General features: G+C 40.9%; 1 protein-coding gene across 1 annotated transcript; it reads right to left on the reverse strand.

Moving 5' to 3' along the window:
• Positions 1-15,520: 15,520 nt before the first annotated feature.
• Positions 15,521-17,011, reverse strand: foxq2 (forkhead box Q2). The gene is made up of 2 exons (XM_048252061.1): positions 16,592-17,011; positions 15,521-15,874 (listed from the first exon to the last, which is right to left on the reverse strand). Exons 1-2 carry the CDS (start codon positions 17,009-17,011, stop codon positions 15,521-15,523), a joined length of 774 nt encoding a protein of 257 aa, XP_048108018.1.
• Between the last annotated feature and the right edge of the window lie 280 nt (positions 17,012-17,291).

Genomic DNA, 17,291 nt, shown 5'->3' on the forward strand with positions numbered 1-17,291 from the left:
CGTAGCCATATTGTCCTTTTCGCTTATCTTTATTTTATTTTATTTTATTATAATTATTTATGTATTTGATAAAGAGATCAACTTATTCCTCACACTTCTGAATTGATTTCAGTGATATTTTTAGCCATACAAGTCACACCAATCAAAAAATAATTTAAGTTTTGTAAGTTTGTATTATCGTGCGCATTTTGGAAGAAAACTTTTGGACCTGTAGGCTAAGCAAGCACCAGGCCTATAATGTTCATAGATCCAGCCTATATCTATTTTCCGCAATCACACTTTTCCCCCTGATTCATAAAGTTAACCCTTTAATTTTATAGAATTACCTAACGTTGGGCTCTCTATCAAATATTAAACATGTCGATGAAAGGATGCCTCGGAGCGCGAATAATTTATCACATTAATATCAGGCTTTTTGGTGGCTCAACTCATTAGCATTGAGTAATGCCATTAAGGCCTATAGCTATAAAACCTTTGTTCGTAACACTCATTAAAAACTCGCCCCTACTGTTTATTGTTACAGATACTTGTGTAAGACGTAAGTATACTCTTGTTGCATGCACTGTATCAGAGCTTTACACAACAGCATTCAAAACCGGAAAACTAGGTGTAGACCTAATTATAAGCCAATAAACACATTTTGCAAAGACGTGTTGAATGTCTAACTGTTGAAAGAACACAGTGCTACTCAAATTCAATCGAAATCAAAGGACACTGTTTGACACATTAAAACTATCCCTGGTGGACACCACACGAGCTATCTATTACTCATTGATTTATCCAGAAGTTTAGTGTGATGAAAGGGGAGAGGTGAATCACAACAAACAAATCCCACTGATGCACTCATCATCTGACACGGGGTTGTCAAAAGCTCTGTCATGGCACTGTTTGTTTGTTATATGTTTGTATTGTTATCAGTTTATTTTTGGACATATAGACTACAGCTAATGCATGTATTAGTAGGCCTATAATATAACATTAGGCGAAAATAGTAGGCTATATAATATAACATTCACCGAATTTTGTGTACCCTAATTTTGGCGATTTAGATACAGTCCCGTAGCCTTAGAATAGGCCTACCAATTCTCCGCATATAGCAGTGTTGCTCATATTTCTGGGGGATGTGACTACATTATGAATATGAACAGTGACAAGATTGCTGCTACTCAGGGCAAAATAACATAGTGAGTGATACACTGCTAAACAAATGGTTTTAGTTTGATTCTGTGCTTCTATAAGAACAGAGAGAGAAAGAGAGCGAGGGACATTTGCAGCTCTGCCCCAGCAACTCCCCGTGATGGATTCATCACCTCTAATCTATTCCAAAGTATATTTACTTGAATCTGTGTATTGGCAAAAGTTAAGTCGTAATGTCACTTTGATCAGGTCCCCAGACTAGGCTAACTCACTTCTGCGATAGCCTACTGACTCTGGCTGGCCATCAGGCCGCAGTGGATGTTAGATTTTTTTTTTATCTGTTAAGGGGATTGACTAGGCCTAGGCCTACTCTTCCTTGTCGTCCAGATGACAGTCGTATGCGGTGTTTTTGAAGTATCCAGTTTGCTTATTAGTACGAGGGCCAAAGGCAGTTGACCTTTGGGAGTGCCACAACATTTAGCATGCTCTTGTTAGGTCATTCAGATGGAATGTTTTTGGCCGCCTGTTCACAGACACACTCTTAATGATTATCACGGTGTTTGAATAACCTACATGGTCGAATATGTATTTCTAGCTATTAAGAACTGTATCATAAGCCAAAATTGAGTTTGCTAAAATAATTTATCAGACGTAATAGGCTAGTGCAGATGGTAGCCTACATTTTTTTCTTTACTTTATTTGGCAGACGCATTTATCCAGGCGACATACACATATCTGGGCTAAATCTTTTAATAGTTCCCTTGCTTTGTAAAAAATAACACTTGCACAAAGATCACCAAAGTAAATCATGTATTTTGTAAAGAATTTGTGTGCTGTGCATAGCTAATTATTTCAGGGCCTTTGGAAATGTGCTGCCTTGATCATGGCGCTGGAACTAAATCAATCTATCTGCATTCCAATCGATTGGGACACATTCTAAGAAGAAATGGTGCCATACAGAAACTAAATGCTTCTATCCCACCCTGAATGTATATGTCGAGTTTTTACAAACAGTGTGTAGTCTATTAGCGCGATATAAAAAAGTGATTTGATATAATTTGAGTGTCGAGAATGGAAAAATGCACCGTTTTAAGTCTTAAATAATTTATTAGTTGTTTTTAATTAAGGTAGCCTATTTTTTGTTGCCGCTATATGATGGAAATAGTTTTTTTTCTTTCATCTGTAAAATGCATTTTGGATTTTTCTCTCATATCACATTGTTTACTTTCTATCGATAATCAATATATTGATCCAAAACATAAAGGTTTATTGAACAGAGGGCACCATAGTAATTCATCATGGGTTTAAACGTTAAAATATATTGTTTGAATATCGACTTTTTGTTATTTTATCAGAAATTAATTTGATGAAAAATAATGTGTTCGTGTGCACGTTTATCTATTTCTAGGCCTACACTTAGCTCACTGAATGAATTTATTTCGTTTGGATGTGTACCTTTTATTGCATATACACCAGAGAATTAACGCTATTTTCGTGTTATTCGGTGTCGGTAAGAAGTAAACAATAAAATTAGCTTTATTCCCTCTCACCTTCTAGATTTTCTCGAGTCATGGGTTGCATTAATAACGACCAGAAATGCATCTTACCTGTGTTGATATATCGATATGAGTTATTTGCAATGGCCTTACATTACAGCTATTGGCAGGTATAAGACCCATCATCTGACAGAATGTTTAAGCTGCAGTGTACGGGAGTAAGTAAAGACAAAGTGGTCCTCATTACGCTACCGAATATAAAGTAGCATATAATTATTATTCAGACACTTCGAATACAAATAAAAACAACCGTTTTTTTTTCTTCACATGTTGGTGTTTCTTCAGAGTTAATGAAAAATGGTAGTGCAACCTTAAAGTTGATATCAATTCCATGTGTAATTGTTTGTGGTTGCTTAAATTGAGTGCACATAACATAGGCCTACTTGAGAAAATTATGCCATCTCATTGGATTTTTATGAAGCTGACACTTAAGCAATAGTTTCACCTGGATTAAGCAATTTAATCGCTCTTATTGTGCTTCTGTTCACAGATCATGTTCATATTGATTTCTAAAAGACTGTAATCACAATCTGCAACATCAATACACACAGCAGTCAGGTAATGTTAATATGCTATGGGTATGGGAAAAAAAACGAAAATTGCTGTATATTTTAGCTCATTCATTCACTTGCATATTCACATCACAGGCCTACTCAGTTGCATGCAAGTTTGGTGTTGGTGCTTTTGTCTCAGCGGTGCAGAAACGTAGGACTGGTGGTTTGAATTTTACAAATAGCATCACCTTCATAAGGTGAATTGTACTTGGTGTAAGACATAGCTGTCTGATTCCAAAAATGTTTTATTGAGTTGCCTATAATATTGGCTACTACTGATAACTGCTCTTTTCTGAGACAAACGGAACAGTTCCCAATATAAAGAGACATAAATGTGATCTATGCAGTACAGGTTAGCACTAGGTAGGCTACCATTAATATACAGATGTGTCCATTAACCTTGAAAATGTAATTTTAGTCCTTTGTAATTGCCTTTGTCAGCATATGTGCTAATATGGAATATTCAGATAGGTAAATTTCTTTGTAGTGAATGTAAGTAGGCTACTTAACTGTTCTTGCCTGTGATTTAACGACAACTGTGGACTCATTTTGTAATCAGAGTAAAAGTAGCAGCTATTTGGTGTTAGATCACTTTAAATTTCATTTGGTAAAATCGTATTGATGACAGTGTCACTTGTGTGTTCGGAGTACATGTTTTATCAATGCTTTCTCTCTCTCAACGCGTGTATTCTGTGTGTCAACAACATGTCTTAAGGGACTTTTTATTTCACAGTATTGCCATGTTATCCCATGTGTGAAAAGAGTGTTTAAGCTTTTGTGTGAGTGTGTGTGTGTGTGTGTGTGTGTGTGTGTGTGTCTGTCTGTCTGTGTCTGAGTGCAAGTATGTGACTGCATGTATTTCTAGGCTATATTTCTAGGCTGTGTGTTTTTGTGTGTGTGTGTGTGTGTGTGTGTGTGTGTGTGTGTGTGTGTGTGTGTGTGTGTGTGTGTGTGTGTGTTTGTGTGTGTGTGTGTGTGTGTACATATATCTCAACCTCCGCACTCAATGGAGCACTGGTGTTGCTAGGCGACAGAGGGAGAGATGGATTGAGAAGGCATAGTCGATCAATTCTTCAGAGACAGAGAGAGAGAGAGAGAGCAAGGAGGGAGGGTGACCTAGGAAGAGTCAAAGAAAGGCGAAGACGGTGGAAGCCCTGTGCAGACAGTTCATATGAGACTGTATTTTTTTTTTTCTAAAAATCTTCCCACTTGTTTGGCTGGTCACAAGCTATCATTTCAGCCCATCAGTCTGCTGCTAGCCCCACAACACCCGAGAAAATTCATTCAGTCGATCAGTCCACCCCGCGTTCATCAATAGCCTCAATCGAGGTTCCCATTCAAATGTTGGGCGCGGATGTTGCCGTGTTCGTCCTCGCTGATGAAGTCGTTTTTAATAGCACGTTTCACACCCTTTCCCTTTCCACGGGTTCTGGAGTCCACAATCCCGGCCACATGCACACCACCCGATCACTACATCCACCTCCCCTCCACCACCATCACCATCACCCCCACCCCCCCACCCCCCTCCTCCAGCCCTCCATGTGTCTGTGTGGAGCCTGGTGTTGAGAGTATCGACTGCCTATTGATCCCCCCACTCACCTCCCCGCAGTCAGCCCTTGTCCTACATAGCATGGCCCTGTCTGATTTCTCCCTTAATGGCTTTTATCCAGCTCCGATCTTTATTTAAACTGAAACGTAGGAATTAGCACTTGGCCAAGCTGGCTACCCACCATCTCCCCACTTTTTTTTCTGTCCTTTTCGTAAGAGGGGCGACAGAAAACATTTCCGCCCCCCTCTGAGTTTTGGAGTCTTTCTTTTTCTTGTCTATCTCTTAGTTTCAATCGGTTGGATAATTCATATGGGTAATACTTCAGATATTAATTTCATATTATACATAATACTACACAAAACACTCCGCTGTAGAGTATACCTTAAACACAGATGAGTGATCTGTGAAGATGATTTCCTCTTCTTCTTAATGGAAATATGTCTAAATAATTGGAAACTTTTGTCAATAGTGTATTTGTGTATTTTATATCTATTTCTTATGATCAAATTTGAATAAGCTGTCCTTGGGCCACATGATGTTGGGATGAGCAAGCCTTATCTAGGCCATGCAGAATCAAGCCATACCAAATAAGACACAGTCTTCTATCTATGCTGGCACACAGAATGGGGATTAATTGATTTCCTAATACCACAAATAAATCAATTCTTACCTTTCCCTTGAGCTCTCTTGGCCAATCAGACGGCCTGCTGTTTGATCAACAGCGGTCCATTGACCAATAGTGAGTGGGGATTTTGGACAGGCTAACAGCAAAATGGACGTGAACTGTCTTGGAGACCAGAGAGGAGTCAATCAGAATCTCATTGGCAGCAGGGTGGAGTGAGATGCTACTGTGGTCATAGCATCAAGGAGTTACAGTTAAATACACACAGGTGTGGCACCAAGTGCACCTCTCTGCCTGATAGATAGCTTTTATTCATGAAGTAGAAAGAGTTCAGTCAGAGAGAGGGAATGCAAGCACACAGACTAAGTAAGGTTTTTTTTAACTTGAAAGATCAAATTCTGTGACTCATAGTTGAATGAAACGGTGTGAAGTTTGCTGCCCTATTTCTTCAGTATTTGAATGGACAGCTTAAAATCATCATTATTTGACTGGTTATTGTTGTTGATAATGATTATGGGTTGACAATACTTTTTATAAATCCATATCAAATAACTGTTTCATGTCACCGAGTTCCATTGTTTCACTCTCTCTAAGGAATATACACAGGTTCTCGTTTTTCAGTGTCCTGAAATTGCTACTTGTCTCTCTATCCATCGTCTTTAAGTTGTTCTATCTTATCACCGCTCTTGTTTTATTCATCTCCATTAGGCTATCTCCACTGCTTGCCTTCAGCTCTCTCTCTCTCTCTCTCTCTCTCTCTCTCTCTCTCTCTCTCTCCCTTGCTCTCCTTTGTCTGTGTGTGTCTGTTGCCTCCATCCAACACAGCTCTGGCCTACGCTCCCGCTGCTTTCTCTCTCTCACATGTTTTCATCCAGAAGCCGCGATCATAAGAAGCTAAAAATACTGCCTTTTTCTTAAAAAAAAAAGTATTGATTTTGCCCGTAGCATTGTCTATGGTGAGAAAGAAAGAGGGAGCGAGAGAGAAGGAAAGAAAAAGAAAAAGAGAAATAGAGGGAGAGGTACGGGGGGGGAAACCACTCAGTGAATTTCACCCTATCCATTGTGCAAAGGCTAATTCAAGATATTTTATTGTGAGATGCTTAGAACGGTAATGTCTCACCCAATTTGCCTTTGTGTTGAATGCTTAACTTCCCCCCCTTCCCCATCCCTGCATGGGCGTTGTTTATTAATCGCACACATTATACATTTGCAAATACACACACGGTATGCTATTTGCTGCAACAGTTTTAGGCTATTTTGTCACTTCTGTATAATGGACATGGAGAGAGCTGATCAATACTGTATTGATCGGAACTGGAGAGTGGGGAATTGAGAGTGAGAACAGGGGAGGGTTGGGTGGGGGTTGGCTGAGGGATATATTTTTGAAATCCTTTATTCTGAAAATGACAAATACTCTCTTTGAAAAGGGGGTGAGTTTTTTTTTATTCTTTCTTTTTTTTGCATTGCTTACTGAGGTATTTGTGAGATCTCGCCAATACACAGGACTGGTAAACCGAAATGTCAAATTTTATTGTCTTTTACTTCATGATATCTTCCAGGAAATCCTCCTTTGTGTTTATTTCTTCACATCTTCAGACATGCCCTTGTTGATATTGTGTTTATAAATTCATAGGCACGTGTAGGATGCTTATGTTTTTGTCGTCAGTGGTGAGATTGTGCCCGTTACAACCTGACATCCAGAGTGTCTCTCAGAGAACTCGAGCTAAGAGCCTATAAAGTGGAGTGTTCATAAGTGTTGTCCTTCAAACCTCGCTCAATCCTTTGATTTTACCAGAGAAACCTGAGATAATTGGGAGTCCTTCGGTTCATCGTAGTTTATATGTCACCCTGGAACAGCGACGACTAAAAGTAGGCCATCGTTTGCAGGCAGTCATTAATTGCAGCTGTTTTTTCTTTATTTTTTAAGAGCATATCATAATGTTCTCTCAGCCTATTTATTTTCTGAGTTGTGAGTACATGTGTTCAGCCATGCTGCTCTTACTGCTCCTTGGGGAGTGCATCCGATCTGAAAAAAAAAAAACAAAGTTTACCATTAGTAATGTTGTGTGCTAAGTGGAATAAAACATTGATTTTGTCATCGGCCACGGAATCATTGCCAAAGACCACATTACCCAGATAAAATAACTCTAAGACAGGGATTTTCTGTGTGTTTTTAATCAAACCATTATGCTGGGGACCTGCATTAACCGCAAATGGAGCTCAAATGTTTGTGCCATGCAGAACAAGATCAATATGTTTCTGTGCCACCTAATGTTGAGAGGAGGGGGGCATGCATCTGTGCTGGTAGCATCAGCGCACACGAGGGCCTAGGTGTGTATGCTGTGCTAATGTGCAAAGCTGGGAATCCATTGATCTCGGTGCAGGATGTCAAACATTTTAGAGCGGATCTCGTCCTTGTTATTGCCCTATGCAACCAGGGCTGTTAGGGGCATTAAAAATCTCTTGTCCTATCTGCCCAGGCCTATCTCCACGCACTGTGCAGAGCAACACAAGAATATGCCCCCGAGATGCTTTAAACCACCACCACCACCGCCCCCCTCTTCCCTGCCTCCTCTCCAGCGCTTAACTCAGTCTGTCTCCGTCGTCCTCTTTGTCTCCATCAATCTTTATGGCGCCCAGTTGCGCCTCCCTAATGTTTCCGGACTCGACTGTCTCCCCGTTCAAAAATTCTTAATTAAGCCTGTTGTGTGTGTTTACAGTTGAGGCCGAACTGCAATCTAACAGGGGCTAATAAAACAACAGCATGGAGTGGCACCTGGAGTAGGGGCAAGTAGGCCTCCACTCCACTCCACACCCCAACAACCCCCTCACCACCTCGGCTTCATCCTTGCTTTTTTTTTATCTACATCCATTCTTTTCCATACCCGTCCATTATTCCACCTCACATGTAAGGGGGGAGAGGGGTGGTGTTATCATCAGGTCTGCGGTAATTCCGTTCCCAGAATCTCCCTGAGTGGTCAGTGACCCATGAAGAACAGTACCTTGGAACAACTAATGTGACTGAGTACCTTGTTTGCCCAATGCCCAGGTACGTATGGAAAACGTGGAAAATATGTCTTGGCTCTAATCCTCTGACAGCTCCTTAGGCGCCATTTCCTGACCCCTTAGGGTTCATTTTCAGAGATGCACTAAATCATATTAGAGGGCCAAAGGTCACGGAGCTAAATTAGGCAAATGCATTCACCGTAGCAGGATTAATCAGAGGCCAAAGGTGGAGAAGGGGTATAATGACAGAAAGAGAAAGAAGTCAGAGACGGGATGCAAATCAGAGCTTATACAATTTCACCCTTAAGCCAGTGGTGTGATTTGCCTGTACAGTCTGGGGTCTTTTTTCCTTATCCAATTGTTCTTAGTTTGTAAGTATACATTAGAAAAAAAGAAATTTGCCTCTCAAATAAAAATACTATTAAAGCCGTACATGTCTTTATCAGATTAAATGTGTCTATAAAGATGTCACTATATGGTTTTGTAAATAAAAAAGACTTCTGTTAAAAGCAATGTGTGTGAACCATACATCTCACTTCTATATGTGTCATCATGTCTGTCTTCCACTTCACTTCACTGTTGGTCATCACATCCGATGTGAGAGACGCCATGCCACCAAGGGCTCTTCAAACGGCTGCCCGACACAACGTGGTGTCAGTGTGTCCCGCCATCATGGTATCAGTGTGCCAAGTGTGTAAGTGAAGGGTGCCGTTTAAGTGAAGGGCTGTGTTGGCTAATCAGTGGAGAGGGCTGGAGAGCGTCGGGCAGACTTCACTCTTAAGAGTCCTTGAGCCCTCTTTCCTCGCCTCTCCTTTTCACTCCAGCTCTCCTCTCCTCGCGTCTCGTCTTGACACCTCTTAACCTCCGTCCATCATCACTCTCTCTATCTCTCTCTCTATCTATTTATCTACCTATCTACTGTATTTATCTATCTCTCTCTCTCTCAGTGTCTCTCTATCTCTCTCTCTCTGTCTCTCTCTCTTTCTCTCTCTCTGTCTCTCTCTCCCTCTCCTCCTGACTCCATTCGCTTGGCCCCTTGTCAGCTCAAAGCTACAGCTCCCTGAAGGCAAAGGCAAGGCGCCTTCACCAGGCGGACGGCCACACCGAATAAATCTTACAGTGTGCCATGGCTTGATGTAAGCCACAGTGTGTATGTGTGTTTGGGGGTCGGGTTACTTACACCGTTCAGAAAATCAGCCTCAAGAGCATAACAAGAGCCCCTTCTAATGCATGAGTGTTACAGTAATCATAAAAAGACACGACTTCCACCATCACCCTATATTTGCACCGTAGATAAATCAGTATGTCCTTTAACATTGTAGAGGTCAAATACAGATATGTGGTCAGAAATATGCATACTTTAATGTTTGATAAAGTAAAATCGTAATGTAATTATGGAAGGTTTCAGGCACAAACAAGCAAGCCATAAAGGTTGAGACTGAGATAGTATTGTCACTAGTCACCTGCTGTAAGACGAAATCTCTGCTGCTTTAAATCATGGCCATGGAGGTCAGATATAGTCAAAAATATGTACATTTGTGTATTGAAGCTGAATTATGAAAGGGTACAGTAAACAAAAGAGTGATGTAGAGGCAACACAATTTCTTCCTTATGCAAGATCAAATCTACTTACTGCAGCTTTAACATTGTAGGGGTATATATATATATAGTTATCGTATGATATTTTGCATAATTGTATGTTTTAATGAAGTAAAATTATGGAAGGTTTTAGTAGCACACAACAAAGGTGTAGAGGTTGAAGGGCAGTGCTGTCAGTTGCTTATTTAAGTGGGGTCAGGAGGTTATGGTTAGCAGAGGAAGGTGAGGAGGGTCAGAGGTCACAGGGTCCAGTTAAAATACCTTTTAGCCTGTTCCACGGACGTTATATAATGGCAAGGAGAGCGGCCGGGACTTGGGGGGCAGATCTAGGTTGTTAGTGGGAGTGTGTACAGTCTCTGGTGTTTTATTACCTTCTCATTAGCGTTTCAAAGATGTGTCGGAAAAGGTCAAGGAGGGTTAGGATATATGTGAGTTTATCTTTCCTCTATACATGCTGATGTTCCTTTCATTCCTGCTGCTCGGGCTAATGCGAGCCATACTTCTCCATATACGCATTCCTCCCAGATATGCATTGTGGCTTAATGCAGAAAAAAGACTGCATTATAAAGTGCACGGCTCTGCAGGTATTCGTGCATTACATACAAGCGTACAGTATTTCAATCCATCTCGGTGCTCTATACAGCCCTTCATTCCTGCCGCATTCTTCTCTGTGTGTGACTTTCTCCTCTCCTGCACACAATTAACCCTTTCCCTCTGTCACTCTGCTGCCCATAATCTTCATCCTTAATGCGCTCCTTAGTGCACTATCTATGCATAGTACCTTTTATCAGGCTTGAGCCATTAAATTAATAAATCAATATTGACAACCTATCAGCTGGGGAATAAATTACTTGGATATAGAATAGAGGGGTACGTGGTCACGTGACTGTTTTAGTGCCCACAATTTTATAATTATTCTCGGTAACTAACGTGATGGTGGGTGGGTGGCCCCTTCCCCCCTCTCTCCGTTTCTCTCACCCTCTTTCGCTCAGTCTTTCTTCTCACACATGTTCACATACACGCACACACATAAACATACATACATGCATATATTTTCCCCTGGTTACCTTTGTCAAGATCACCCTGGTTGAAAATGAACAAAACAATAAAACAAAATAGAATATCTCTCCTCATTTTATATTGAAATGGGTATGTAAAAATATGATATCTTTTGTGGGTATTATGTTCCTTCATTCTGGCTAATCTATTTAATCAGAATAAGTCATTAGTTTTGTATTTTATGTGGTAACACATGTCAGGTGTTCTGTTACTTCTACACAAAGGCAGCTGGAGGAAATATGGAAGACACTGCCTAGGAGTGGGCAGTGTAGTGGCCGAACCCCAGAGCCAATCGTGGAAGTGCTCTTATTGCCCTCCGGCCACTGCTGACCTCTTGACCCTGGCCATGGCCCATGGGGCAAAGGTCACTCTCTGGGGTCAGAGGGAATCACTTCTGGCCTGGTCCGAGGAGCCATCTCCATGGAAACCATACCATCTCTGGAGGAAAGAGAGAGAAAGAGCTCTGGACAGCATCACAGCCCTGTCCATGCAGAGCAGAGTGTATATCACACCACTGCATATGTGTGTGTAGGCTACTTCCTCATCTGCCTTCCTCTGACTGTCCCCAGACATAAGAATGACAAAGAACCCAAAATGTCCCCCAAGCCATACCTGATCTGATGAAAGAACCGATTTTGACATTTTGATGAAACACTTCTCTCATATTCCCTTCAGTTTGCAGCATAATAGATGAGGCTGTTAACTGACCATAACAAATACGCATAGAGTTCGATTGGAATTGATACCTACTGAAATAGCACTGTACGTGCACGGCCAGTTCATTTGTGTCTTGCGCCATCTAGTGGCAGTAGAGTGTTCCGAGGACTGCCGGGCTTCCCAACTCGTCGTCACCTTGCTCTCGGGATTGACGGTCGATGCTTCGTTCTACCATACGTTTGAGCCCAGCTGCCAATCAACAGGTCAACATCGCCCGGGGGAGAGTAGAGGGGTTTGAGGCAAAGATCAAACAGCGTACCTCTGGGAGGACAGTTGCATATGAAAAGACAGACACTAAAACATGCCTTCAAAGATGTCAGCGCTACACAGGGAGGCAAATTATTGCATAGGCCTACAGGAATATCGCGCCTCGCTTCACATTCATGATTATTGATCTGGCATTATTGGACCTCCTCCCGAATCCCGGGGCCTTTAAATTCCTTTGACCCAACTTCGCTATTGCTAATGCAAACCTCGAGTATAGTTGATCAGTGTGGTAAGTGGGTTATGCTACACATCCTACTTAATGTATTGTCGATTACGCAAAGAAAAGGCATGTCATTACAAAGACACCAAGGAAAGATGTCTGTTTTTAATCATCTGCTCAATAGAGTCTATGAGAACCACAGACAGCTGTCTTTTGTCCTCTCCAGGCTTAACAAAGTAATTTGTTATGCCATCATACCCAATTGACCCAAGCAGATAACACCACCACATCACCATCTCTGCCAAAAACAGCTCAGCCATGTGCTTTGTTTGCATGAGAGGTTCCAGACAGTTTTGTGAGACTTGGGTTTGGTATTTCTTGCATCCACAGACTTATTTCAATACTATGAATGTTTAGCCTATTTTCAAATTTACCAAAGATGACTATTATCCGCCACAAAGTGAATCTCCTTAATTTTGTGCTGTATTTGTGGTATTTAAAAAAAATGCACACTTGAAATGAAAACACTCTCACTAAATGCAAGGTTCCTAATGGAAGGTCCACCGCATGGACAGGACATGCTTTTTGCTCACGAGATAAGAAATCAGCCATGGAATGTTACACTGTACTAAAACAAGAACAGAATGTTTTGGTTGCCCTCACAGCACGACCCGTTACCTTGCCTCACTCTCTGTTAATCTGACGCTAGCTCCCGGCTCTAATCTAGGCACCTCTGCCCCCTTTCCGCCTATCCTATTAGATTAAGAAGATAAAACACAAAATCCTACAAACCTCCCACTGTTTCCATACATAAGCCACTAAGGTCTGAAGTTGGAGTACCCTTAGTGATTGATTAACGCTAATTATTTCATGTTTAATAACCAAGTTAAGATAAGTACTGCACTGAGATGTGTGGGATGGGAGGTGGTGTTTGACTAATTGCATGACTAGATCCCTCTTGAAGCAGAGGTGCAGCTTTTAATTCAGCTAAGTACATATATAAGAGTAAAATTTTGTTCTTAAGTCAAGAGTCTATTGGTGTGTGTGTGTGTGTGTGTGTGTGTGTGTGTGTGTGTGTGTGTGTGTGTGTGTGCACGTGCTTGTGTGTAGGTGGGTGATGCCTTTTCGATTGTGTGTGTGCGGAGTGTGTGCATATGCATGTGTGAGAGTGTGTGTGTGTGTGTGTGTGTGTGTGTGTGTGTGTGTGTGTGTGTCTAATCACACATGCTGAACTCAGCCCGTTCTGTGTCTTGTTTCCTACCAGCATACGGCAAACATATGCAACAGAATTAAAACCCTAAAGCTGGCGAATTGAAGAGGATTTAATGCAGAGTGCAATTCATGGGAATTAAACAAATTAGTGGACCAATTAGGTTTTCCTGAATGGATACAGAGATTTGGTGGAGAAAAAAAATAATTACATGGATTTCTTATTGCTCTAATTGTCACAAGTGTTAAATAAAAAAAAAACTTTAATTATTTAATTTAGGTTTAGTCTTATTTAATTTATTTTTTTCCCATGAACAGGTTCATGTGTACTAATTTTATTAAGCTGAATAGCAAATACACAGACACAATCTAGCTAGTCTGACTACCCTCCACAGAATTAGGCTTTTTAAAGATTTTGAGCATTGTCTGGTTGTAATAACTGATTTATTTAACCATATGCTACATTTAGCTGAAAATGTAGTCTCATTTTCAAAATATAAAATATTTTTATGCTGGTACAGTAATGTTATGTCAAAAAGTATATTGATCCTTAAATACAAATGAACTCCCTCTTTCCTCCCAGTAGTAAGGCTCTCAATGGGAGAAGAGAGGAAATATCATATACTTTGTGGAGGAATATAAAAGAGCATGTTTACATGCATGGTAGAAAATACTCTGAAAGAGTCTTTGGGGCAGGTTTAAAACACATACTTTGTTCAAGTCTATTACTTGTCTTCTGTATTGTGTGGATTTACTGATGTGCATTAATCTCAAGCATTAATTTCTTGAATTTCCCCTGGGGATCAATAAAGTATCTATCTATCTATCTATCTATCTATCTAATTTCTTCCCATATCCACCTTCACATGTGTGATAATTCTTTCAAGTTTGTTCTTTTGCATTGTGTTAATTCTCCTGCCAACCCTTTCCAATGACAATTCATTCACTAAAATTCAAACATTTTTATTTGAATTTACTGTTGTCATTCATCCCATTTGATGACCTCATCAAGCTGCACTCATCCGTTGCCGTATGGCTTGCCCTCCTGTCGTTACAGCCTACGCGTGCCTGAGTCCTCTCTCGAGGAGCGGTTACCAGATTACACTGTGTGATAAGCTTCCTATTTTTCGAAACTACTTGAAGATTTCTAGGATTATCCTCTTTCTTATCCCCTGAGTCAGCTTTGGACAGCCTGCCTGTGGTCTTACTGCGGAAGATTTGGCCTCCTGACAACCATGATTAATTAGCACCATAAGTGGGCCCTGCCAGGAGGATGTGTTCACTTTTAATGATGTGTATGTACACACATGAACACACACACACACACACACACACACGCACACACATGCGCACACATGCACACAAACGCACACATGAACACACATACACACACACACACACACACACACACACACACACACGAACACACAAACACATACACACACACACATACATGAACACACACACGCACAAACACACACACTTGTGCACACACACACACACACAATTGAAGCACATAGTATAGATGAATCTGTAAGTTTATTGGAATGCTTGTGAACATCATAATGATGAATGCAGTTTATTCACTGACATTATTCAGATACAGTCTGAGATAACTAAATGTGTCATTTAAACATTTGTTATCTCGGGGTATTTTCTTAAATGATGTATCAACTTAAAGTGTGTGTAAGCTGATATATAATTTATATAAAAAGTGTTTTTGTTCAGTACAAATTGTGCAAATTGTATTCATTCATAGATTCATTCATTCAAATAATAATAAATATAATAAAATAAAGAACAAAGCCTTTGGATCAGTGGAGAAATAACATTTTAAATATTTTCAAATCTTTCAATAAAAATATTACATTGTTAAATAGAATTTTAGCTCAGGTTCCCATTAAACATACAAACAAATATATTTACAGGGGCTTAAATCATGCCCATCAACACATAATGCAGAAATCTTGTGCTGGATCGCATGACATTGTGTTTAAAATGTGCATAGGGTGCATTTGTGTTTTTTTGAACACGAATAGTTGTTGAGTTATAGAAGAGACTATTGACCTGTATGTGATAGATAGCCTATAACAGAGCGTGGTTGGTGATGTTGCGTCGAGCCTGCAAGGCGGCCAACCCCCAGTAGATCCCAGGAGGCAGGTAGGGCAGCTGGTGGTTCGGGGGGCAACACCAGCACGGTGCCCCCTTGAGTCGATGGAGGGGGTGATAAGGGGACATGAGGGGGTACGGGAGCTGCCCAACGACCCGGCGGATCCGCCGGCGGGCCCGACGCCGGTGGTACTCCCCTTTGGAGAAGTCCTCGTAGTTAGCTGGGTGGATGGCCCAGAAGTGGCCTTTGCCGTTTTCACTGCGCCCTGCCTTGATGAAGCATTCGTTCAGGGAGAGGTTGTGTCGGACACTGTTCCTCCAATTTTTGTCCTGTAAGAAAATGAATACATTGTCACTTAAGGTATCATAATTTAAACGTAGTAGTGCTTTCTTGGGTGTTTATAGGAAACACAAACTAAGCACCAAAAGGTCATAAAATTCAGTTGACAGCCTGGTGGCTAAATATTCCCCATTACTCTCAATCATGTTACTCTACCTTAATCCTTCAAGGTAAATCAATTGTCACAACAATTAAGGACTTAGTTTTACGTCCTGGTATAGAACAGGTTACCAGTACGTCCTGTCAACTGGATTAACAAGAGTGTAGGTCAATAAACCACCCAACAACAAGATCCCTTTAAGACACTGTAGGCATCACTTAAACTCATTACTTTTTGAGACCACTGTTTATGGTACAGTTTCCATTATCACACACATACTTGTGTCAGCGTAATTATATCCATATTAGCCTAATTTTTTTTTTATTTAAAAGTCAAAGTTGACTGATATTTAGCAGACACTTTCATCCAAAGCAACACTTCCCTAATAGACACTTCCATAAAACACATTACCATATTATTTAGTAAATGTTGCCTTCCTGCAAATTTCGCCTTCCTGCATAAACAGGGTGTTCATGTTATTATCATTCTGTATGTCTACTATTTCTCTATACGCTAGTCACTGGTCCACTTAGCTGATAAAATTATGTGAATTGATACCAATTCAACTAATTTAATTGCTGCCCTCATATTCACCACCTGGCCTTACCTTGTTCTTGAAATAAGGATAGTGATCCATGATCCACTGGTAGATGTCACACAACAAAAGCTTCTTCTCCTCCGAAGCCAGAATGGCCATTGAGATCAATGCAATGTAGGACTGGGTGGGCTTGTCTTCTTGGCCGTCACTACATTCTGCCCCCTCACCTTTGACCTCCTCATCATTGTCCTCTTCGGATGCATCTGTACCCATCTCTGGGCTTGCACTTTTTGGACACTCTTCTTCATCTCGAGGGGTCTCCTCCCTTTGACTGTCCTGGGTGTCGGGGGAATCTTTGCTTACGTTGGTGCTTTCCATCTCTGAACCCTCCCACTCACTCTTGGCACCTTTGTTGAACAGCAGATAGTCAATAGTAAAGCGTAATCCTAAAAGCCCCCGCGATTCGGTATTAATGCCGCTTTCTTCCATGATCCGAATGTGTACACTGACAAAAAAAGTGAAGACCTGCAGTCCAATAAGCGTGAACTCACTGGCAGGAAAGTAACACCTGAGTTTTGAGAAGCAACCTCTCTGTCTTTGACGGATAATTAAATGAAGGCTTACTGTTGTCACTCTACTGATGCACTTGAACCTAGCCACTGTCTCAGTCAATTTGGTTCAGTCAAGATGCTGTAATGAATCTGACCTCCAACTTCAAGCCATTAAAACTGCCTGTAAGTCATCTTCAGGTTTTGACACCCACTCAGTA

This window comes from Alosa alosa, chromosome 9, assembly GCF_017589495.1.
Source record: "Alosa alosa isolate M-15738 ecotype Scorff River chromosome 9, AALO_Geno_1.1, whole genome shotgun sequence".
In the NCBI taxonomy this organism is placed as follows: domain Eukaryota; kingdom Metazoa; phylum Chordata; class Actinopteri; order Clupeiformes; family Clupeidae; genus Alosa; species Alosa alosa.

What these genes read in the sequence shown, in the direction of transcription:
- foxq2 (XM_048252061.1), bottom strand. Translation starts at nt 17,011, where the DNA reads ATGGAAGAAAGCGGCATTAATACCGAATCGCGGGGGCTTTTAGGATTA. An exon ending in ATCCTTATTTCAAGAACAAG is followed by an intron (nt 15,875 to 16,591) that starts GTAAGGCCAGGT and finishes ATTTTCTTACAG; the next exon opens with GACAAAAATTGGAGGAACAG.